This window comes from Pangasianodon hypophthalmus, chromosome 5 (assembly GCF_027358585.1).
Source record: "Pangasianodon hypophthalmus isolate fPanHyp1 chromosome 5, fPanHyp1.pri, whole genome shotgun sequence".
Classification (NCBI taxonomy): Eukaryota; Metazoa; Chordata; class Actinopteri; order Siluriformes; family Pangasiidae; genus Pangasianodon; species Pangasianodon hypophthalmus.
Window position 1 is genome coordinate 12,027,960 of NC_069714.1, and position 25,188 is coordinate 12,053,147.

The 25,188-nt window shown below is 39.0% G+C and overlaps 1 protein-coding gene across 3 annotated transcripts; it reads left to right on the plus strand.

The window, feature by feature from the left end:
• The first annotated feature begins 418 nt into the window (after positions 1–418).
• On the plus strand, positions 419–25,115 carry mgat4a (alpha-1,3-mannosyl-glycoprotein 4-beta-N-acetylglucosaminyltransferase A). Of its 3 annotated transcripts, none has more exons than XM_026912720.3 (16): positions 419–577; positions 1,108–1,411; positions 8,396–8,563; positions 10,133–10,273; positions 14,236–14,369; positions 14,795–14,841; positions 15,241–15,354; positions 16,256–16,331; positions 17,702–17,816; positions 17,933–18,063; positions 19,106–19,213; positions 19,551–19,744; positions 21,391–21,469; positions 21,879–21,939; positions 22,018–22,130; positions 22,352–25,115. In XM_026912720.3, the coding sequence occupies exons 2-16, from the start codon at positions 1,318–1,320 to the stop codon at positions 22,376–22,378; spliced, it is 1,602 nt and encodes a 533-aa protein (XP_026768521.3). In that variant the 5' UTR covers positions 419–577; positions 1,108–1,317; the 3' UTR covers positions 22,379–25,115. The 3 variants fall into 3 exon arrangements, with proteins under 3 accessions (XP_026768521.3, XP_034160603.2, XP_034160602.2); XM_034304712.2 differs by having other exon boundaries at positions 425–573; XM_034304711.2 differs by lacking the exon at positions 419–577 and adding an exon at positions 621–1,016.
• Positions 25,116–25,188: the final 73 nt, after the last annotated feature.

Genomic DNA, 25,188 nt, shown 5'->3' on the forward strand with positions numbered 1-25,188 from the left:
CAATGGTTTGTGAAGCATAGCCAGGAGAGTCTGTGATTTTTTTATTTTATTTTATTTTTTAAAATTTTTCTTACACTGGTGGAAATCACAACCTTCACAAAGTCATTATATTTACTATTGAGTTCTTATAGTTATTAGCATATCTGACTGGTCACTTGGAAGGATGGATTTAAAAACTCAATAACTCCACAATAATAATAATGTCGACTTAAATCGAATGTCTCCTGTCGGTAGAAAGGTCGGGAATAAAAATCTCTAGCCCAGTTTTAATTAGGTTATACGAGTCTGCCCTCTAGCGCTTAAACACAGACACAGCAAGTTAATACAGAAGCAAAAATAACCCCCCCACCAAAAAAACATTCCTGTCAGTGGGCGGAGCTAATGGCAGCTGCCGGTGGGCGGGGTTATGATGAAGGTTGATTGAGAGCTCACCATTAGTTCATGTTTGAGCTGCGGACTGGTAGTCCTATTATTTTACACTCCAACAAGAATGTACTTTTAACAGCTAGTACTTTTAGGTCGCTGGCATTTTATTTCAACAGAACGAGTGTATATGCATCCTCCGCTGGATCTGTGAGTAAGTATGAAAACTTGTGTTTTGGGGATTTTGTGAGCTAACACGCCTGTTGTGTGTGAGAGATTTCAGCTCTTCCGACAGGTAGCTGTAGGCAGGAAGGCTGGGTGAACGAGTACACCCTCTATTCATTCTACAGCAACTAAATAAAGACACTTTTTACATTTTAAAATTGTGCTATAATTACCTCTGTATTATTATTACGCTGTGCGTTAACTCGGAGGTTATCTTTAGCTAGCTAACCTTATTACTGCTTGTCTATAGCTGGTTAAAGCCGAAGTGATAAGACCGTCCCACAGCTGGCTAAGTAGAGATATGGCTAGCTCTGTTAGCTTACATTAGCTCATTAGCTTCACAGCGTCGCCAGATGCACGTCCGCTAGAACCGGCAGATCGGCTCGCTTTTCTGTCCTCAGACCTTAAAGCTGAATCTCTGTTACACTGTAATTAACACAGAGCTTGTCACTAATAGCTGGATAATAACTTGACTTCCCAGGTCACGTTTCATATTTCTTTTTTTTTCTTTTTTTGCAGAAGTTGAGGAAGAGGAAGCTGCCGCTGTGACTCATGTGCTAGTTAGGGTTGTCGGTTAGCTTCTGACTTTACGCAGTCGGGGTAAAGATGGCTCGGCTCGGTCATGGCAGGTTTTTGAAACGCTGAAGCTCGGGAAAAGGCTGGAGGAGGACGGAGTGACCGCGGGAGGCGAGAGGAGCCACGGCCGCCGCGGACAGCCGCTGAAATGAGATGAGGCTCAGAAATGGAACTGTTGCCACTGCCCTCATCTTCTTCACCTCTTTTCTCAGTCTGTCCTGGTACACCGCCTGGCAGAACGGAAAGGGTGAGTGACGGATGAGTTTAACCACAAAGTATCAGGGTGCACATCGACCGAGTTAAAGGAAAACTCCACCCTTAACCACATTAAATATGTTTATATACGAGTATGTGTGATGTACTTGGAGATTCTGTTGCTGCTTTGTTAGCTGGTGCTGTATTTATGTAATTCCTCTGGGAAGTTAGAGGTTATGTGCCACACTGACGTCACTGGGCGACACTGCTAGCGAAGTTACAAGAGGCCAATATAATGGCCAGCTTCTTTTCTCACTCACCATTTTCCAGTGACATTCAAAGTCCTATTAATAACAAAGGTCCAGAATGTAATGCAGCGACATGACGCAGTGGCGCTGAGTTACGTCAGATATTCAGTGATCTATGATGGCTGTTTTAGATTGAAAGTTGAAGAGTGTACACATGAGGAGGTGAGAGAGCTGGACAGAATAAAGGACTAAAGCGTTGCTGCATTGGTCCCCTTAGATAGAGATGAAGCGAGTGTTAAATCCCACTGGCACCGCTATCAGCAGGTAGTCAAATGGCATTGTGGGTAAGGTAGAAGGCAATTAGTCTGAGTGAAAATAGACAGCATGTAGCAGAAAGAGGTTTCATCCAACAAAGCCAGCTCAGAATTGTATTACAAAATAAATATTGGACACCGCTGAATATTGAATATTATATATGGTAATTACTAAGATTAATATGCAAGTCATTGAAGTTTTTTTCCTTTAACTTAACTATCTACACATGTTGTGTTTACAGAGTTGGCAGGTTTGTTAAGTAACTGTCTCACCGACCTCTTATTTCTGGGCTGTTGGTTGCTGTAGGAGGTCTGTGTTGTGTAAGATGACTCTTGCTATGCTAGATGGAGATCAATCAGCAGTTAGCACTTTCTGACACTCTATTGATCAGCTGTAGTTTCTCTTTAAATTTCATCCATTTTCTATATGGCAGTTGAATTGCTAAGCCATACACAATGATGCATTTACATACGTGAAAGTGGAAAATAGAATACGGAATAATAATAACAGAAGAATAAAAACACCAAAAACTAGTAGGGGTGGGAATTTTTAAGCCCCTTACGAAACAATAAGATTTTGGTTGAGGGTGCCACAATGTAATTATAAAATTATTATCAGTGCAACTAAATAAATAAATAAACAACACTATATATATAATATATTGTGACCACCTTTTATTCATAAAGTGTCAAGTAAATGCTGTACCTTGGTTCCAGTGTCTGAAACACAGGATTTCAACAACAGCTTAGAGATGCAAATCTCTGGAAATGAACGTTGCAGCTGACCTGGTAATTTGCTTTGCCCTTTTTCCCTGAATTATGTAGAAGCTTTGACACTTGCTTGAGGTGTGTCTGTTGAGTTCCACATTGTTGCATTCCCGAAATTCTTTATCTTGGTGTAACAGAACTTCAGCACCGCATGTTTCATTTTATTTTGTCCAGTTCTTTTTGTTCTCTAAATTCATAAAATCTGCAGTGTGCCCAGACAGTTGCTTTCAAAGCCAAGGGTGCAGGTCTGAATTTGTCCATCTTCAAATCTGCTGCTTAGCTTAGCTTCTTTCTTCTTCCTTCTAACATACACATGGCACACTTGCTAGCCTACATGTTTACATTACATTACTACCCACCCTAACTTTAACTGTCATATCTTTTTAAAACATGACTTGCAGAGATTCTTCCAAAATTGCAATGTTGGTTGTGTTTCCTGAAAATCTGCTATTGCAGTAGTGACTGTTAGACATTCTCTAGCCATTTAGCTTGCTAAGACAGTGGCTGGCTTGTTGTAAAAACACAGCAGTTGCAAAATGGACAGCTAGCTTCTATTAACCATCATTCAGATCAGTCGTGTGTTTACTCACTAAATGTCTGGATGCATTATACCATAGTTCATGTAATTACCTGACTACTGTATAGTGCCACCTTAGGATGATTTTTAAAACAGTACAATCAGCCAATTTCAGGTCACTGCTTGGTTGGTTGATGTGTGGGAAAGCAGGAAAAATGGGTAAGTGTAAGGATCTGAGCGACTTTGACAAAGTCCAAATTGTGATGGCTAGATGACTGGGTCAGAGCATCTCTAAAATGGCAGATCTTGTGGGGTTTTCCCGGTATGCGGTGGTTAGTACATACCAAAAGTCGTCGAAACAACCAGTGACATGTCGTCAGGATCGTGGGCGCCCAAGGCTCATTGATGTGTGTGGGGAATGAAGGCTAGCCCGTCTGGTCCAATCCCACAGAAGAGCTACTGTAGCACAAATTGCTGAAAAAGTTAGTGCTGGCTATGATAGAAAGCTGTCAGAACACACAGTATGGGGCTAGCCACAGACTGGTCAGAGTGCCCATGCTGACCCCGTCCACAGCTGAAAGCACCTACAATTGGCACTTGACCATCAGACTTGGACCATAGAGCAATGGAAGAAGGTGGCCTGGTCACCAAACATGATGAATCATGTTTTCTTTTAAATCGACTGGGTGTGTGTGCGTCGCTTACCTGGGGAAGAGATGGCACCAGGATGCACTATGGGAAGAAGGCATGCCGGAGGAGGCAGTGTGATGCTCTGGTCGATGTTCTGCTGGGAAACCTTGGGTCCTGGCATTCATGTGGATGGTTTATTGACATGTACCACCTATTTAAACGTTATTGCAGACCAGGTACACCCCTTCATGGCAACAGTATGCCTTAATGGTATTGCACTGCAAAAATTGTTCAGAAATGGTTTGAGAAACATGACAGAGTTCAAGGTGTTGACTTGGCCTCCAAATTTCCCAGATCTCAAGCCGAAAACTGTCCTTATCAGCTCTAGTGGTTGTACACACCCTGAAGTGCTTACTGCTGGAATTCCCAGAGGTTTCTGGAGCAGCTTGGGCCGCTTGCTCAGATCTTTTATTCCTACCAAAGTAGCTGAAATGGGTTAAGGTCAGGTGACTGGGACAGCTATTCCACTACAGATAGTGCTGCTTCCTCTCTAGATATTTTTGGAAGAATGTTAGAGGTTGCTGAAAAACAAACATTATTTAGAAAGTTAAAAATGGCATGCTGTTCTCAAACCTTTAACAGGCAGTGTAATTAAATTTACATTTACATTTCTGGCATTTGGCAAACTCCCTTATCCAGAGCAAGTTACAGTTGCGCTTTGAAGTCTCTATCAAAAAATACATCCTAATACTGGCTCACAGACAAAGAGTATTATCAGTCTAAAACTCTGTTGGGGTGGTAATATAGTAAGAAAAGCCAACACAATATAGTAAGACAACACAAGAATTTGTATTTTTTATTTTTTGCAAGGACTAATTTAAGTACTTCATGAAGAGGTAGGTCTGTAGTCATCATTTGAAGACAGCCAGTGTCTCAGCAGTTTGGACATCTAGGGGAGGTACATTCCACCATCTAGCTGCCAGAACAGAGAAGAGTCTTAAGCTTATCAACTCCGAGTTCCTTCCCCATTTGTAGAGTGATGTCATGACAAAATCAACATGGCTGCAAACATCATCGGAAATAAACAGAGTAAAACTTCCTTAAATGAGTTATACTGTATATACAAGTATTAGGTTTAGATTAGATTGCTGGAAAACCAAAGAATTTGTGGGACCTGAAGGATTTTTCTGAAGAACAGCAGGCAGTTTAACTGTTCAGGACAAACAAGGGACTCATGAACAACTATCACTAAACAAAAAAACACAGCTGTGGATCATTCAGGTAACAACACAGTATTAAGAATCAAGGGGATGTAACCTTTTGAACGGGGTCATTTTTATAAATTCAACTATTATTTTCTCTTGTGGACTATATGTAAACATCTTTTATGTGAAATATTTTATTCAGGTCAGCACTAAATAAACAATAACATGCATTTTGTATGATCCCTCTTATTTTGATAAAATAATTAACATTTTGCAGATTCTGAAAGGGGGATGTAAACTTTTGACCTCAACTGTATCTCCATAATTTTCCGTTTCTTGTCTGTTTAATAATGTACAGCATTTAATCCATGCTAATTGGCATGAGCATCAAAGAAGCTCAGTAAAGAAATACTGAGCTTTCTCATCTTTGGATTAAGCACCTGTTGAAACTTTGGATGCAGTTTGAAACCTAAATTCAATCACTCCAGTATCCTGGAATGCACATTATGCAGGTGAGAGAAGTGTCCTTGCAGAGGGTTCTGTAGTGGTTACACTCACTGTATGAAGTATCATGGTCTGTGCTGTTACTTGATCCCACTCTTGTGTTCTCTAACTAGCAGTAAATAAGAACCCCACCCTTTGATTATTCCTCTCCGGATGGATTTCTTCTGCACTTAGCACTCCTCTGGATGAGTGGTGTACACAATGGGCCCAAAATAGCAGACCGATGAAAGGCACCATTATGCTACCAATAAAAAAAACAGATAAGAAACATGCCTTTGGACAGCAGGGAAGCAATGGGCAGTCTATAGTGCACAGCGAGTTTAACTTTGTTCTCTGGCCTTATGTGGTAGCTGGGTTACATTGGGACATGAGAGCCCACGCATTTCTGTCTAGTTTGAGAGAGTTTTCAATCTCTTATTGCATAATACTGAATTTAATAACGTTGAAGAAGTAGAAGAAGAATGCAAGTAGATTTGTGTTTTGTGATGTTTAGTGAGCCCTAATATAATCCACAACCAATGCAAATGTGTTAATTTTACTCCTCTTGCTCATATTCTCCTTATAGTCTGAAACCCTCTCATTGTGCTGGTTTGCGCATGCAGATATTTCTCACCCTTCTTACATTATGTGCCAAATTCAGCTAGGTTGAGATAGAGGAGGGGAAGAAGTACAGGAGTGGAATGTAGAAAGGGTTTTTACATGACGTTTCTGGTATGATCACAGGAAGGATGGGCTTGTCAGTGGCTTGGGATGCTCATTAAGTTATAACCTTGTTAACAAGGACCTGTTCTTTGCTGAATGGCTTACACCAATGGCTTAATTTCCTCTCTCCCCCTTGCCCTCATTCCAGACTAAAAAGAGGCTCTTCATCTTTCCAAAATGCTTTAATTGAGCTAGATTGCTCACAGCAGCACTCCCTGCCACTCTGACATTCTTCCTCCATATTAGGCCTGAGAACTGGACTATCGTCAGGGAGTCTTTGTTTGTCCTGTTTCCCGTCCTGACACTCCTTAGCACCCTCGTCCTAACCACTTTATTTAGTGTCCCCTTTCACTTGAGATCTAATTATTATTTCTAACTAACTTTCCCAATTGATGTACCAGATTAGACCTGTCATAATAGTTCAGACTGACAGTAATCATAATTAATGATTTGAATTTTTGATCATTTTTACCTTCCTGTTACAATACCATAGTTACTATACTGTGAATATGAGTAAAGGACAAAAAAAGAATTTTCAAAACAGCAAAAATCTACTGTGAGTTATTTTCATGGTTTTATAGCAACAAAGTTGGCTGTCATCATTACAACTTCTTTTTGTTTTTTTATTTTCCCACCAGCAAAAGTGTATTGTTTTATTTTCAATGCTGCTAGTATACTGTAAGAAAGTGGACAGTCACTCTGAATGACATGATTTTTATCATGTCCTTCTGTTTGTTGTTTCTTCATCTTCTTTTACATCATCATCATCAGGATGATGGCAGCAGGAAGCTTATGTTAATGATGTAACCAATTAGGCTAAAATGCAGATTTTGCACAAAACAAAACAAAAAATTAAATATGCTGCATATTGATGCATATTCTTATTTGTTAATGAATTCTATTTAAAAATATACGTGAAATAACATCTTTAATGCCCCCATTTAAAAAAATATATATATATATATATATATATATATATATTGTACACCAGTATACTGTATGTCAGTCTTGACTCTTTCTACCGAAAAGTCCATTAATACAAACTCTCACTGTCAGCTGTCTGCTTGGTGTAGGGACCTACCCTGGGATTTTCCCCAGGTCCCTGGAACACACAGGCAGTGATAAAGAAGCAGAGAGGAATAATAAGATTATGAAGATGTACAGAAGCTTGTGTGCTGTTTTTATAAAAGCTACAGGCTATTTAGATATTGAAAACATCTACCTTCAAACACGCACACTGGCGTAATGGTCATTTAAGAGGTGCTGGCCTTCATGACGTGTTTCTTCTGGTTTTATGACTGTCAGCATTGTAGAGACGAAGCAAGGCGTTTGTCCCTGAGGGGAAACGTGTGTACTCCTTCATGCATGACTGGCCTTACATCTTAGACTCTCTTTGTAAGGTTGCAAACCAAAAAAAAGAAGAAAAAAAACAAACCCCGCAGATCAGACATATACCCACGTGTTCTTGCGCAGTATTTGGAAATGATAAAATTCAACTGATTCTGGTATTTGGATATTTTTTTGGGGTATTTGAATACAGTCCACTTTCAGTGATGATGTGTTTGTGTGTGCATGCATATATGAGAGGTAGGAAGACAGAGAGAATCACAACACCTCTCTTCTCTTGTGGTTAGAGGTATAAGGACCTCTAGGGAACAAGCAGCTGTTGTAAACATTCTCAATTTCTTTTCCATCATTTACCACTAACAAGTAGTCTGCCTTGGGCCTGCAGTAATTTGCTTGATCATCATTGTGTACTGTGTGTGACCGTGTGACTTGTGAAATATATAAAGCCATAATCATAATCTGTTAAGATGTCAAGTCTATCAACACAGCACATTCCCAGGCATTTCCTCTTTTTTGTCAGTGGGCTCAATAAAACCTTCCTGGAATTCCATTTTTACAAGAGACAGTGAAAGATGAATTTACTTCTTGACATATCAATGGTTATATCAAACCTAAAATGTCAATGGGTTTAGGGTAGGGTGAGACAGGGGCATTCTGCTAATAGAGCCTATTGTTAAGAGATTATTATTGCCTCTTGTTGTAGTCAGTAAGTCAAATGAATTCCATCTTCGTCTTTTGTCAGACACTTTAGTTTTCCTGCAGTATAATTTCATTTTATTCTTTCTCACTCTTGCTGTGTAGAGAAGTTGGTAGCATATCAGCGGGAGTTTCATGCTCTGCGTGAGCGTCTGCGTGCGGCTGAACACCGAACCCTGCAGCGCTCCTCGGAGCTGAACACTGTCCTGGAACAGTTCCGACGTGCCATTGCAGAGACCAACAGCAGCAAGGATGCCCTCACCAACTTCTCAGGTAAATGCATATGTTTATATTTAGTAATTTGGCAGAGCACTACCTAGAGTGCTTATAAACTGTTTGCCTCTAGTAGAAGGCAAGGATTCGAAATGTAGAAGACAAGGCTCCCTTATGCTTGCTTGATCAAGTACAGTAAGAAAACCTTAGACTACAGTAGTACATTATAAGAATATTTAAATGTATAAAGAACATTCTAGTAATTTGATAAAACAGTAAGTTTTTACACATGATGTAAGTGTATTTGCATTACTAAACGTGCACATACATACACTTTATGGCCAAAAGTTTGTGGACACCTGGCCATTACACACACGTGCTTCTTGAACATCTCATTCCAAAACCATGGGAATTAAAAGTAAATTGGTCCCATCTTTGCTACCAAAGCAGCCTCCACTTTTCTGGGAATTCTTTCTCCTAGATGTTTGAGCATTGCTGGGGGAATTTGCCCATTCAGCATCAAGAGCATTAGTGAGATCATGATGTTGGGTGAGGAGCCCTGGTGAGAAAGTAGTGTTCAAATTCATTCCAAAGGTGTTCAGTGGGGTTGAGGTCAAAGCTCGTGCCACTTGATTTCTTCCACTCCATCCTTGGCAAACCATGTCTTCATGGATCTTGCTTCATGCATAGGAGCTTGCTTCATGCTGGAATAGGTTTGAGTCTCTTAGTTCCAGTGAAAAGAAATTGTAAAACTACAGAATACAAAGCCATCCTATACAATTGTGTGCTTCTAACTTTGTGGCATCAGTTTGGGGAAGAACCACATATGGTTGTGATGGTCAGGTGTCCACATACACACAAGGACTCATCAGAGTTGGGCATGGACCCGCCTGATTACAGAAGAAGCTAAGGCAGACATTGCTCAGTTTAGAATTTTTATGCTTTAATGAGGCCTCATTCTAGGACTGAGTAAAAAATGAAAATGTTACCACACAAGTCAAAATGTTTGTAGCCTTTCAGGTTTCTTCACTGTAGATGGTATCCTTCATAGGTATTTGGACGGGGAAGCACACTCAAAATTACTTTTGGTGTAGACTCAAGCAAATGTGAATATAAAGCTATAAGGCCTTCTTGCTTCCTCTCTTTTATAATCGTAAAGAGTAGATGAGTTAGGGCTAGACTTATCTGTGAAGTTTATGTTAATGTTATAGGAGGATGTCTGAAATGTCTTAAAATGGAAGCAGTTTCTGTATAAATTATATGTACTGTATATAGATAATGTGAAAGTAAGGGAGAAAAGACTGCAATACCCAAAGTGTGCTGCTGATTTTCAGAAAGAAAAGAGCAACAAAACAACAGAATAGAGTTTGTCTGCTCATTCATTTATTCATCTTCCGCTTTATCCTGCTCAGGGTCATGGTGAGACTTGATGTTGCTTTTGTTAATAAAATCAAGAAAAGCCTTTGTTTCTTCTCATGACTGTCCTCTGTGGCCTTGCTTATGTTTAAATATGTTTAGATATGTTTAAATACAGTGCTGAAACATGTGACTTGCCTCCCCAATGTCAGTATTTATTAAAAAAAAACCTGTTTCCCTTTTTCAAATTTTCATTTTTTTTCCCCCACACAGATGAGACCCAGAAACTGTTGAAGGACCTGGCACACAGGAAGCCTCTCCAAGTGCCAAATATCTTTCATCACTTGCCACACCTGCTAAACAATGAGGGCAGCCTGCACCCTGCAGTGCAGGTGGGCCAGGGACGCACAGGAGGTAAGCACTTCACAACTCTGCAGCGGACACCCAGTGCCACAGTATTGAAATTTTTCTATATCAACATATGGCTGCACAGTGATGGCTAAAACAATAATCAAGATTATTTAGCTCAATACTGAAATCGCATTATTTAACAAAATTAATTAGCCAGTTTAAAAACAAAATAATTTTACTTAAGGGGTATTCAAATAAAGTTTGATAAGCAGCTAGCTCATGGTTATAAATTAGACACATTATTTTAAAGTGGTTATACTTTGCTTCACACTGGAGCTTTACTTTGCTTTTGACCAGTGACCAATATTACATATGTTAATTATTTGAAAATTGTTTGAATTATTTGAAAATGCACTTCATTATGCAGCCCCAAGTGGACCATGCAAGGGTTCAACATTTACATTTTCAGTACAATAACAAAAATAGAATTATTTTATGCAAATCACATAACCCATTTCCCATACATTTTCTGCAGAATTGAGAATGTTCTTCACAAAATACTCACAGTTTACACAAGACCAGAGAAACTGTTGAAACTCCTTTGTTTTCTTTCACAATATGAAGCGTTGAAAACTTGGCTGCATAAGTGTTGGTACACACAGCTCAGCAGTGGGGAATTCTTTGTCAAGGCTCATGTTTCAGAAATGTAGGACAACTGATTGGACTAAGTGGGGAATTTTACTCACTAGCCACCATGTTGACCTTTGGGGCCACTAGGGAACACTGCATTAGAGTTTATTAGCCACTCCCAGCAGGCTCTGTTACATAATTGATAACAAATACACTGACTTGCACAATATTAACTGTTTAAGCCAGTTCAGTACAATTCTAGCTGTCTATTACGATTATTACTTGTCACATGGTACAAGATGATCCCAATAAAACCTTGGCATAGTTAAGCTATATAACAGACATGGTAATGTGTTCATATCAGATTATATGATGAAGATGGTTACTCCATTCTGCCATACTGGTTGCTTCAACTGGAAAGCAGAATGATATATTTTCACGTTGTCATTATAGTAAATATATTTACATACAGTATTTTTCTGTTTGCACTGCAGAAAAAATTTAATTTACTTTCTAGGTCTTGGTACATCTGTCTTTGCTTTAGGCACAGCATGTTGGGAATGCTTTTGAGAGCCTTCATGATATCCGGCACTCCTAAATACACCTGGAGCTTGCTAAATACTACTTTGGTTTGGTTTAACTTTTCTGCTGTACTGCTGAGCTCAATGCTACCACACTATTCTTTCACTGTAGCATTAGACAAGGCCTTGTTGCTATTTCCCTGCACACACCCAGTCATAACAGAATTGAATAAGAAAATTGAGTTGAACAATAATGTTCCAGAAGTAAATTGCCATCGTGAATTAGATTATTAGCAATAATGTGTAAACCTGTTAAGGCTTACTCATTGTGAGCTGCACAACCATTAAACAATGACTCCTGTAGAAATACAATAGTATTTAAATGCTGAAGTACCTGTGAAATACTATATTACCTGCAAACCTTAAAGCAAGACCCAGCAATGAAACATTGCTGCTGCAACTGTGGAATCACAGTGTGTTTACTGTTACAGTGCTTACTGTCTTGTTTTACAGGGTTAGGGGAGTTTTATCTGAATAGCGCATAGTCATAGTCATGCCAGACTGTGAAATCTCTTTAAGGGTCTGTGCCACATTAGGGTTTTTCCCCAGTCTGTAATCAGGGTTTATATTCTACATATAACCCCATTAATAATCACTTTGACTATGTTAGTCTTTTTAATCAAGCAACACAGCACACTTTGAGGTGGATGTGACCCAACAGCAGAAGACCACATCGGGTTCCCCTTCAGTCAGCCAAAATCAGGCATTTCAGATTTCACTACAGAATCAGTTGGACAGTTGAAGATTGGCAAAATGTCATATAGTCTGTTTTCCTCTTGATTTTGCATCTGAGACTGCTGTTAGCCTCCCAGCAGTCTCAGATGCATGAAAATCCCTGGAGATCAGCAGTTACTGAAATACTCAAATGAGGGCCTGTCTGATACTAACAACCATGCCATGGTCAAAGTCACTGGGATTACATTTTTCCCTATTCTGATGTTTGATGTGAACATTAACTGAAGCTCTTGACCTGTATCTGCATGATTTTATACATTGCACTGCTGCCACATGATTGGCTGATTGCATGAATTGGCCTCACACCTATCTAGAGAAATTTTAAAACTGGCTATGCAGAACTTGAATGGAGTTTAATGGCAATGATGATGGGGTCACTCACTAAGACTGGTTTTCCTTCCCTGTGTGAAAAATGCTCAGGAAATAGTCTTTTGAAAGCAAGTCCACACCTATGAGCTCTTATTCACTTTCTTCTCCTGAGAAGATGAAGACTTCCCCTACTGATAAACATCTCTGCTCCTTTAAATCCATGTAGCTTCTCCTCAGTGTACCATTGTGTACTCTCTTCACTCTCTCTCGCCCACAGTGAGAGCATTTACTTCCCACCTTCCTCAGTGCTGTACTAGATCCTAGCTGTGGAGGAGCTAAATTTAGGTATGTAAATTGGGACATCACTTGTCCACCCTCTAGAAACCCAATCTTGCACACTTTTTCCCGGGTGGGGAACGAGTCAGAAAGAGTGGTGTGGGGAATTATGTGTATTAGAAATTGCTCTTCTCTCAGCAAGGCAATCACTAATGTTTCCAGAGACATCCACTTCGGCATTTACAGCAGTTTATTCTCCAAGCCAAGTTTTTCTATCACTGTGCCTATATCATGGCACCTGCTCCTTCTTCCAACTTGCTTACACTTTCTGATCCTTTCATCCTCGACCTACTTTGCCTTTTCTCTGTCTGGTCTCTGCCTCTGCAGTAGGAGATGATGTGAAATGAGGAGATATTTTTGTTTTCCTCTGTTAGTGCTGATGAAGTGTGATGATATTTCTATCAGTGTATCACTCTCAGGCACACATGCAGGCTTAGCTGAGACTTTGTCATGAAAACTGCCGCTTGCACCTGATGCCGAGTATAATTAAATTTTTCAATTACCACAACATTAAGTTGATTCTGTGTGAGTTCACGGGATATTGGATGTCTATTTTTTTTTCGGAAGTTTTCAACTCTGATATTTTCTAGATCACAAAAATGATCATTACAAGCATTTGTTCGGATAAGTAGAAAAGGACAGAGTGCAATGTTTATCCTCACGTGTAGGTGTATGTGATTCAGCTAGGTTGCAAGTCCATGGCTATGCAAGGCTGCAAGAGAAATGAAGCTCTTTATTTTGACTGCTTCATGTGATTAGTTCCACCCACTCCTCCACATACACTCTGCCTTGTGTTTTCTCAGCCCAAGGTTTCACACAAGCATTTCTCAGTGTGCTCTAAATACATTACACTGTGGTTCTTCTGTTCACTCCATCTCTCTTCTCTCCCTCCATCTTCAGAGGAGTACTGTATAATAGAGTCAGTGTAATGTGTTTGCCTTGGGGGCTCTTCTCTCTGCTCCCTAAAAGCACTCTTGTTTCTAGTGTTTATTAGTCTGGGGTAGGAAAGAAACAGTGTCGTTAAAGGGTACATCCTCTGTCAGTTTTCACTGCACACTGCCCTTTGCATATTTGAGAAATGCACATTAGGGGGGTTGATCATGAGTGTGTAGGCAGTGTGTGATGAATGTAGAGGAGAGGAGTATAATAAATAAAATATGATCTAGACAGCTACCAGTGGCCTGACACAGACTTTTAGCCAATAAAGAAAGCACAAACCATAATGTCTAAAATATTTGTAGACATACAGGTATTTTTGTGGACATGCATGTATCACTGGTTTTAACGGGATGCAACAACAATCTTGTGCCTGGATGTGTTTACACTGTATATATTCAGATCTTCAGATTAGTTGAATATAATGTCATATTTGAGGGGGAAAAAAGGAATGCCAATAAATTTAAAGAGTGCCTGTTCACACCCTTTATTCTGCAGTTTCTGTGGTAATGGGGATTCCTACTGTGAAGCGGAAAGTGAAGTCGTACCTGGCAGAGACTTTGCATTCACTCATTGACAAACTCTCGCCTGAAGAGAAGCTTGACTGCGTAATCATAGTCTTCATAGGGGAGGTGAGTGTGTAGTCTGTTTGGCATATGAGATGGACAGTGTGTATATCTTTGTTTTAAGTTTTTGCTTGTGCTGAGAAGGTGTAAAGGACCATTGAAAGTGTACATGCTCTCAAGTTACTTAACCCTAGTCCACAAATGGTAGTGGCAAAAACATAAAAACAGAGTTTTCAAATTTGCCTGTGTTACTCTGGAGTAGGCATTATTATGTACATCCTGCTCATCCAAGCCCAATCACAGTCAACAATATTTTTTAATATCCCTTAATAAAAATAAATCATGTTTTCGATTTTGTGTTGTAGATGGCAAGAATATAGCCATTGTTTGTTGTTCAGCAATGTTGTCTATTTTAGTAATAGCCTTTATATTTTTATTAACTACTCTCTGTATTTTTGTTAACTAAATATGGTTTGCTCTTTTTTCCTTAGACGGACATGGATCATGTACATCATGTGGTCTCGGGCCTTGAGAAAGAGTGAGTGATAATTTTATTCATCACTGATGCACGTCCTGGATGCTAAAAATAAAACAAGGCCTACAGTAACTAAATTATTTCAGCTGTATGGTACAATATTTGCTTCAGCCACACGTCAAGGTATATACCCTATTGTAGACCTAATGAAAAACTGTAAGCTATATGTTGAACATTTTCTATAGAAGATGATATGATGCTTACAATTTAACAACAAAGAGTGTTGAATTTTGCCTTTGATTTCTGTATATTGTGTCCATGCAGAATTTAGCTGTTATGCCTAAACAATGTCTGACTACTAAGCAGTTGCAGAGCACTTGATTGCCATTTATCCAAGCAATAGGAACATTTAAATGCTCATAATTGCATATACCACATCTTAATTTTTCATCTTTTTATCAGATTTTCTACAGAGCTGAATTCAGGGCTGTTGGAGGTCATCTCTCCCCCTGCAAGTTACTATCCAGAACTCAGCAACCTCAAAGAGACCTTTGGGGACTCCAAAGAGAGAGTGAAGTGAGTGCAATGCATCTTAACCACCACCAGTCTTCAGTACTTCTCTTTCAAGACATAATGTCTACACTGTGGCTCAGGTGGTGTTGTTGTGGTTGGTGTTATTGTTCTTGCTTTTGTGCACATGGGAAATATTCATATAGCTATGTTGAATAGCAGCTAAAAAAGACACGGATATGACTCGGACAACAGTATGTTCCAGACACTCTGAAAAATATTAGAGAGATGAGGGAAGTGTTGTGAACAGTAAGTAGATAGCGAGATTCAGTTTCTCTGTATGCACCAGACACTTGCACAGAGATGCCAAGGTTACTGCCACTTAGTTTCTTTCTTTCTTTACTTTCATTTTTAGTTTTCTTTCACCATCTACATATAGGCAGTCTTTAAAGGGCTTCTTAGTGTCTTCCTGTCTTTCACTGACATTCAGCATTTCAGTATCTACCTCTTTGAGTGTCTCTTCTTCTGTGTGATCGTCTACATATTCCTCATTTGAGAATTCACTGTTCCACAAGCAAAAACCTCCAAAGAATACTGAAGCATACTAGTTTTTCAGAGTACATGTGTACAAAAAGTGCCTGCACTCATGAGTTTACATCTTTTTGGTGTGTGCAGAAGCAAGAGAATTATAGCATTGCTTATTGTTGTTTGTGTGGCGAAAACACAGAAAGAACATGTATTTATTTACACCCTGCTATAATTGCTGCAACCTGTATAGGCTAGACAGATAGAGACCTCACTTTTTCTTGGATTGCTGTTTAACTAAAAATATTGTTGTCTCAATAGATTTTGACCCTATGAAACTGTATCAACTAATGATATTGGTTATCAGGATTTTTAGCTGCTTAAAATGATCAGTGACAATATCAGTCAGTCCATAGTAACAGTTGTTCTGTACTTTTTACAGATGGAGGACAAAGCAGAACTTGGACTATTCATTCCTCATGATGTATGCAGTCAGCAGAGGGGTTTATTATGTCCAGGTAACGACAGCATTGAATAAAGAGCTTAAGAAAACCAGTAGTAAGGTTTTGTAACTACACTCCAGAAACATCCATATCTCATTACTAACACCTTAACATGAACACCTTTTAAAAAAAAAAAAAAAAAAAAAATCAACTCTCTCTAATTTTTTTTTAATGTGTTTTCTAATATTATACTTTTGTTTTGTTTAAACAATAAACAAACATTTAAAAAAATTCTTCTGTGATGTCCTTCAAAAAAAGCTGTCTTTGACTTCAGGTTGCTGTGGTAACCTGCTCTCAGTGAAGTAGTGCATTACAATAAAGATGTGGTAAAGTGAGAATAATCAAGGGTGCAAATTCTCTGTACTCCAAAAGACCACAGTGGTCATTTAAAACATATTAATTTTCCCATCATATATGCTGCTGACCGTGTGTTTGTTTGTTTGTATGTGGAGAGTCTGTATGCTTTGTGAAAAGGTTGCACTCTTACTTCCATCAATGTGGCAACTCTTGTCTAGTCCTTAAAACTAATGTAAGAGCAAACGTATCAGCCTCACCTTCCTATGCTCACACACTTCTCATTTTCTCTGTTTACTTTCCATTTCCTCCTTCATATTGCTATTTTCAATACCTTTCAAGCTTTCCAGACTTTGATTATTTTGTGTCTTATTTGTCACCATAGTTAATCTGTTTAGTGTCTCCATTTTTCTGTCCTCTCCTCCCATGCCATGCTGTCTTACGAGTGAGGAAAGGTATCACTTTCATGCTTTGTCTTTAACTTAGGTCATGTTAGGCTCTATATATTCTGTATTTGTGTGAGAGAGAAGCTGATGTTAGAACCTATTTTCTTTTTGTTTGCATATTCAAGAGAAGACAGCTTATTAACTGCAGAATTAAGTGTTATTCTAGATTAGCTGGATTAGTTTATTAGCTGGGTTAGTTCACTTGGTGAGGTTCTGTACTATGATTTTGGAGTGGTCTAACTGACAGATACATACAGGATAGGGAACATTTTGTAATTACTGTAGAAATTACTGAAGACAGTCCAGATGTAAACATTACAGACTGTATGTACACATACGTATTATGGCCACGGCATACGACAACAACACAGCCACTGTGGCAGTGAAAAACGAACATCACAATAATGTCAGTTTGAGCAGGGCAACTATTATTAAGGGAGTTGTTTGGCAAAATACAAAATCTAATTCACTCAAGAATGAATGCTTTTGTGACTTGTAAGATCTACGGACACTGTGGATTCATAGGGAACTAAAATCACGAATTTAGTTGTTGGTAAAATTATAGAACCTCTCCAGATAAGATTAGTCCAGCTTGATAAAGGCATAAACTTGCAACTCACCCTCACTTGGCTTTTTATCTCACAGTTAGAAGATGATATTGTTGCAAAGCCCAACTACTTTGCCACTATGAAGAACTTTGCCCTGCAGCTGGCCTCTGAAGACTGGATGATCCTGGAGTTTTCCCAGCTAGGTTTCATTGGTATGACAATGATGTTAACATGCCTTAACCAAACTGTCACAACAGTGAAATTTTGAGCTTCAATGTTTATTGGCAAAGCTTTTGATTGTTTGGTAAATGCACACTTTTTCTCTTAGGTAAGATGTTCCAGGCTCCTGATCTGAATCTCATAGTGGAGTTCATATTTATGTTCTACAAGGAGAAGCCTATCGACTGGCTGTTGGACCACATTCTCTGGGTGAAAGTTTGCAACCCTGAGAAAGATGCTGTAAGTCTGTCTTCACTATTTTTCTGTGAATGAAACTTCTTCCTTGAATGCCATTTTTTCCCTCTTCTCCAAATTATCATCTTTCACATACTACTGAGTGCTGAGCATCAAGGGCTATCCAGCAAAGGTTTTTCACACCTTGGAGAGTAGGCAAATGAGTGCCACTCTGACTTTTACCTTCCTTTATGATCTCAGACTCCCAATCCCTAGCCTGAAGTTCATTCTGTGCATCACCCACCCCTCTCTGTCTTTTTCCACTATGTATGTTCCTACATTACTTTACTTAAGACGGTGCGCTTCTTCTGAGCGGTGCAGCAGAAAAGCGGTAGCCCTATTGTCTGGAGATCACGTGTTTGAATCCTGATGATACCATAGCCACCTGTGACTGGGATTCCAAGAGAGTAAAATTGGCCCTGCTCTCTGGATGGGAGGGATAGCATTACTGTCCCCTGTCAGTCAAACTGAATTTTAATATTTGGGCTGATTGTGCAGTACAGCAACAGTGGTGTGAGAATAAAAATTGCATGTTGCATGCATGCAATTACATACCAGGTTTCCCACATTTAAGTGATACTGGTGCTGGGCCCAGGTTTATTGGAAACCACCCAAGTATATTTTGTCCCTTTGAAAAGACACATTTTTCAATGGTGATGACACAGAGCGTTGTGGTAGTTAGCAGTCCCTATTACAGTCAGGGTGATTTAGGTGATGAGAGGCAGATTGTAACTGTAAATGCAGTAGTCTTAGTCTTCTTTCAACTATTCATCATATGTATTGATCATATACATCATACCTGAAATATCTGTAAAAACGTATATATTAAACATACTAAGACACGATACACTCCTCACCTCCAACCTTCTTCCCCTGACCCCACTCAAGTATATTTCAGAATTTTGCAGAATTTTAAGCACTGTCTACTAATTTACTTGGGCTTGATCCTGTTGGAACGCGATACCTTGTTGAATACCTTAGCAACTGAATAAGTATTTGCTTTATAGCAAGTGAATTATGTTACCTCATTGTCTCTTCTCTTTTGTAGAAACACTGTGAGAGACAGAAGTCCAGTCTGCGGATTCGCTTCAGACCATCTTTATTCCAGCATGTGGGCCTGCACTCTTCGCTTGCAGGGAAAATCCAGAAACTTACGGTAACACACACATTTATACAGAGAATAATATGAATTAAAATGGCAGAATGGAATTGTAGACTTGTCACTTTTTAAAATCATTTTAACATGATGTCTTTAGACACTAAGTCTTAGACTGTTCAGTCTAGCCATGCACTGATTCTTTGTCCTGTTGACACAGAGTATCCAGAGCAAAATCTCAATTGTCTGATGGTACCAGTGATAGGCTGTAATCATTGGAAATGTGTTTAGGAATACTGCATCACCATTTTCACAAAGTCTAGCCACAAAATGGTGGCACAACTACCCCTCCAGTGTGCTGCAAAGATGGCAATCTCTCTCGGTTGCTCTGTTTCAGGATAAGGACTTCCTAAAGCCACTGCTGCATAAGATCCACGTTAATCCACCAGCAGAAGTGTCCACTTCTCTTAAGGTATATCAGGGCCACACGCTGGAGAAGACCTACATGGGAGAGGATTTCTTCTGGGCCATTACCCCCATGTCAGGAGACTATGTGCTCTTTAAGTTTGATCGTCCAGTCAGCATAGAACGGTAATCAGTTTCTCACTCTTGCAGTGTCCTCCTTCTCTCTGTCTAGCTATAAAGTAGGATCTTTGCCAGCAATCTCACGTGCAGCTCTGATGTGCCTCTGGATTAATTTATTCTGTGCACCCTGTGTCAGAGACCAGCAAAGCATACACTCATGCAGGCTCTGCACATGCTTCAAGCAGGCTTTCACACTTGCTTTGAGAAAGGTAATAAAGAAAACTAGTGCACACAGACAGAGATATACACTGTCCTCATTGGGAAACAGGCTCAGATAATGATAATTTGCTAAAATAAGAAGCTGCCTCCCACAGCCTCAAAACAGTGATGAGGAGACAGACAAAAAGTGCATGTGAAAATGTCTGAGTTCTGTTTAGAGGAACTAAAGGGTGGAAAAGAGACACTGTGTGACACGAGGAGACTGTGGGGGGGTGGGGGGGTGGGGGTGGATGGATACAGACACAGCTACTGTCTCAAATGATAGGAATTACACATTTCTTTTGTGTTCTGTCTGTCTGTGTGAGGCTCTCCTTACTGTGTTGAGCTTGATTATACAGTGCCTTGTGAAAGTATTTACCCCCTTGGTATTTTTCCTGTTTTACTGCATTACAACCTGGAATTAAAATGGATTTTTTTTTTTTTTTTTTAGGGTTTGTACCATTTGATTTACACAACATGCCTACCACTTGGAAGGTGCAAAATATTTTTTTTATTGTGACACAAACAATAATTAAGACAAAAAAGCAGAAATATTGAGTGTGCATAAGTCAAAGTCAATACTTTGTAGAGCCACCTTTTACTGCAATTATATGTGCAAGTCTCTTGGGGTGTGTATCTATAAGCTTAGCACATCTAGCCAGTGGGTTTTTTCCCCATTCTTCAAGGCAAAACTGCTCAAGCTCCTTCAATTTAAATGAGTTATGTTGGTGTACAGCAATCTTTAAGTCATGCCACAGATTCCCAATTGGATTGAGGTTTGGAGTTTGACTAGGCTATTCCAAGACATTTAAATATTTCCCTTTAAACCACTCCAGTGTAGCTTTAGCAGTATTTTTAGGGTCAGTGGAACGGGTGAACCTCCATCCCAGTCTCAAATCTCTGGCAGACTGAAACAGGTTTTCCTCAAGAATTGCCTTGAATTTAGTGCCATCCATCTTTCCTTCAATCTTGAACAGTTTTCCAGTCCCTGCTGATGAAAAGCATCCTCACAACATGATGCTGCCACCACCATGCTTCGCTGTGGGAATAGTGTTCTCAGGGTGATGGGGAGTGTTTGGCCCATGATGGCCAAAAAGTGCAATTTTAGTCTCATCTAACCAGAGAACCTGCTTCCATGTGTTTGGGGAGTCTGCCACATTCTGTTTGGCAAATTCCAAACATGTTTTCTCATTTTTCTCTTTAAGCAATGGCTTTTTTCTCGCAAGGCACTTTTTTCTCGCAAGGCACTGTATGTAATGTTTGAGCACTAACAAGGTAACATGTCTACTTTGTGAGATGTGACTGTATCTAATTAGCAACTTAAGTAATGACCTATTTAAGTAATATATCTACGTTTGGTGTCTGTATATCTACAAGTATGTGCATGTAAACAAACATCCATGGATTTGTGTCTGTATATCAATGTTCATTATCAGTTAACATTTGATTGACAGGTTCCTGTTCCGCAGTGGAAATCAGGAACACCCAGGGGATAAAATCGAGAACACCACGGTTGAAATTCTGCCCTTCTCGGTGAGACACTTGTTAAAATGTGGAAAAAAGGATTCTTAACTGTATTCAGCAATGACATTGTCATGATGTTCTGTCAGTCCTCACTTGACAGCAGTTTGATCTCTGTCAGTAGATCTAAATTTGCATGTGAGCTATAGTTCTCTCTGTACTCTAGGCTGCCACTGTGTGCTAATTTTAGCCAGCAGCTAAAGTTGTGCTGCTCTATTAATGAGACTGGAGCCCACAGGACTGCTGGGAAATGGGGCTTAGTGAGCCTTTGATGTTATTATAGGTTGGCATTGCTGTGAGCTTCCTGTATATAAATGTTGTATTAATATGAAGCAGCTCATAAGCAAGTTGATATTCACAGTTTAATAGTCCAGAATACCCATGTTTCTCATGAATTCTAAGTGCCTGAGTTTTCTTTCAGGACACAGACCTGAAGACCAAAGAGAAGTACAAACACACAGATGACCATTTTTACAGAATCGGTAAGTTACTGTTCAAATGTTTTATTTTGAGGCTTCTGTTTCCTACTGTTCACTCTTCATCCCTTTGAATCTTTATAGCTGAGTTTGAGAATGGAGTGGCTGAGGGCAAAGTGGACGCTGCCTTTAACCCAGTGGCTGCTGTGCGTCTCACTGTCCTGAAGGACTCGGCGGTGTGGGCTATTATCAGTGAGGTTAGCCACTCTAGCACTTTCTGACCAGTCACTTCTCAACACCTGTTATCACTATATCATTGCATAAAGCCCTAGTTTATCAGGCTAAGACAAATTAACTTCGGTTTTACATATGAGCACACACATTTACATTCTTTGGAGCATTTACTTTTGCTTATGAAATACTGACAGATATGTTATTCCTGATGGCTGTATATTGTACTTCTATTTTCTCTCCTCAGATCCACATAAAGAGACTTGCTGGATAGTTGCGTGTAGGCCTCCACCATTCATGCTCCCATGAAGGCCAAGCTGTGCTGTAAAGGCCTTTGCAGGGATTTTAACACAGTGACATCCTCAGAGCGCATGGACGCTACCAATCAGAGTGTCACTTTAAGGATTGCTGGCTTACTCTCTCTTCATCCCTTTATATTTCTCTATTCATATTTCTCCTGCTTTTTTCTTCAGGCATTCTTTTTACTTTAGACTCTTCTTGCTTTTTCTTTTAAGGATTACATTTTTTTCAAGACACTTCCTTCGTGTTTTCTGTTCTCAGTGTGAATACTACTGTATAAAAGACGCTTTTTTGAAGGAACAAAACCAGACACTGAAGTTTGAGCCTTGAGGAATTACATTTAGTGCTTTATTTAAAAAAAAAAGGTTGGTGTTTGTAGGATTGTTGGCTGATGCTGGAGAGATGATTCTTCCCACTGAAGGAAAATATTACAAAGACTGACTCCTCATGAACACTCCATGAAAGAGTAGGACTAAACAAGGCATACATGTTTTGGTGTATTTTGTTTTACTTTAATTTTTTAATGTTGGTGTATATTTTACACAAAATTATCAGGAAAAAAAGATATTTTTTGTTTTAAAAAAAAAAAAAAAAGTTGATAATGAAGTTTCTCACTTCTTGAGTTTAACAGTACAGGGATAGGGCACTCTGTTCAAACATATTTCATTATGTTCAAGAAACAGTTTGTTGCAATGACTACTTTGCCAAAATGCTTTTGAAAGAAATTTGTAAAGAACAGAAACCATAGTGCAGAACTCCTGTATAACAGGATGGTCTGCCTACCCTTTCCCCCACAATGTCCTTTGATATTAAACCAATCAAGAATTGCCTTTCATAGGAAGGGACATACTTATTTTGACGATCTATAAAGGTGATTTAAATTATTTGAAATAAATGTTTAATTTGTACAAGAGAGTTTTTTTTATTTTTTATGCTGTGAAAAGTTTATGATGCAGAAGACGTAAATAATTTGGTAAATATTTGAAGTATATATATGCTTTAAAATGATTGAAAGTGAGGAATTGGGGTCATGTCAGTTTTTTCTCTATATAGTTGCAATGGGTGCAGGTCCCCCACGTTTGTGCCTTATTGTCCAGAAAGGGACGGTCTCTCTGTGTCAGAAAACCTGTTTTATACAGGAGTAATGCGGGCAAGAAGTTCCCAGTTCGGTCCTTGAAAATCCCACCTTTTTATTCTTTTTCTGCATACCTGGCCCTTGTGTATGATGGCTGCTTATCTGTCACAGATCTGTGGAGAACTGCAATAGAACAAAGTTTAGATTTACTGAGGATTCAAAAGGACTAGAATTGGAAGTTTTGTTACCCGCTGTTATGTGCTTAGCACACAGTTCTGTACATAGTCCATATGCTACAATGACTATCAAATACATGATATTTTGTTGTTACATTTTTCTTTTCCATTTTGGTTCACTGCCATCTTGTCTGTTTAGAGCAGGGAAATACAAAAACCATAGAACTATGATTGATTGGAACATTTGAATCTTTTTTGTAATTCTTGTGAAAACTATGTTAATCCACTGTTGTGTATGAACACTGGCTAAGGATTTAATGTAGTCAGAGTAGCAGCACAATGCTTATGAGCATTTAAGTAGAATGTATCTGGAAATGGTTCAGTCTGTTGAATTCTATGGTTTTTGACTTTTTGCTGGAAAATGGCAGTGACTGCTCTCGTCTCATTTGATTGTATATATCTTTTAGAATTGTTGTAATAATATGATTTGAGCTAGAAGTCCTGTTATTTACAGTCATTTACTGTTATGCACCAATGAAAACATGTAACCAGTAAATGTGTTGAGCATATCATATTCACTTACATATCATCTGCTTGGAGTAGATTGAACAAGTGAAATCTGCTGGAAATGTGTCTATGTATATATTTGTTTACATGTTTTTAAACATTTGCTCCCACTTGGATCTGCAAACATAAATTCCTAAATGAGCACATGTAACAGTGTACTCAGAGAATGTGCCGTGTCTGAAATACCCTCCAGTTCGTGTTGTTTGAGAACAAACTTGACTAGTGAAGGTACCATAGCATGAATGGCATCTAGCTAGACAGTTTAGGGTTCCTGCTGTTTTATCCTACTTAATGTCAGAATTCTTGTACATAGTTGCTTTTGTATAGAATGAGGATTAAATTCTCAGGAGGCTGAATATTATCCTTTAAAACCTCTGCCAATTAGTCTAATGTTTTAACCTCCCCACATTGGGATAGAAAAAAAAAAAACAAAGATTTCCCCTTGTTTGGTGCATCCCAGCTTTTCATGTGCCTTCATATGTGCATTGTTTCAAGCTGAAATTAATTTAAATGGAGATTACAGAAATAAACCTGACATAATTCATAGTTTTCTGTTTTAACTTCTGTGCCTCTGCATTAGTCATTCTGTTTTACTCATGGACACACATTTCAGATGCATTTAAACTGCTGAGAAAACTGTGTCATTGAATCAGATCCTGCTATTATTCTCGTTATTACAGAGTATTACATGACATAAAGAAACCCCTGTGTACCCCAACATGTAGTACGTTTACAAGTTAAATGTGTTCATTCGTGTTTGGTCACTTTGTTGCATGTTGGCTCTCGATTTATGTTGTTTTCAAAATCAAAGCAACTCCACATTGATCATGGTTATATCACTGCAATTTGTCAATGATTAAATTATTGTAATTAGTAAAGAACGCCATACATTATGCATTTTATCTATTTATTATTTGGGTGATTTCATGATTGCGGTGCCATTTAGGCCTTTCACTTCTGGAAAAT

What these genes read in the sequence shown, in the direction of transcription:
- mgat4a (XM_026912720.3), top strand. Translation starts at nt 1,318, where the DNA reads ATGAGGCTCAGAAATGGAACTGTTGCCACTGCCCTCATCTTCTTCACC. An exon ending in GGGCCAGGGACGCACAGGAG is followed by an intron (nt 10,274 to 14,235) that starts GTAAGCACTTCA and finishes TTTATTCTGCAG; the next exon opens with TTTCTGTGGTAATGGGGATT. An exon ending in GGAAAATCCAGAAACTTACG is followed by an intron (nt 19,214 to 19,550) that starts GTAACACACACA and finishes GCTCTGTTTCAG; the next exon opens with GATAAGGACTTCCTAAAGCC.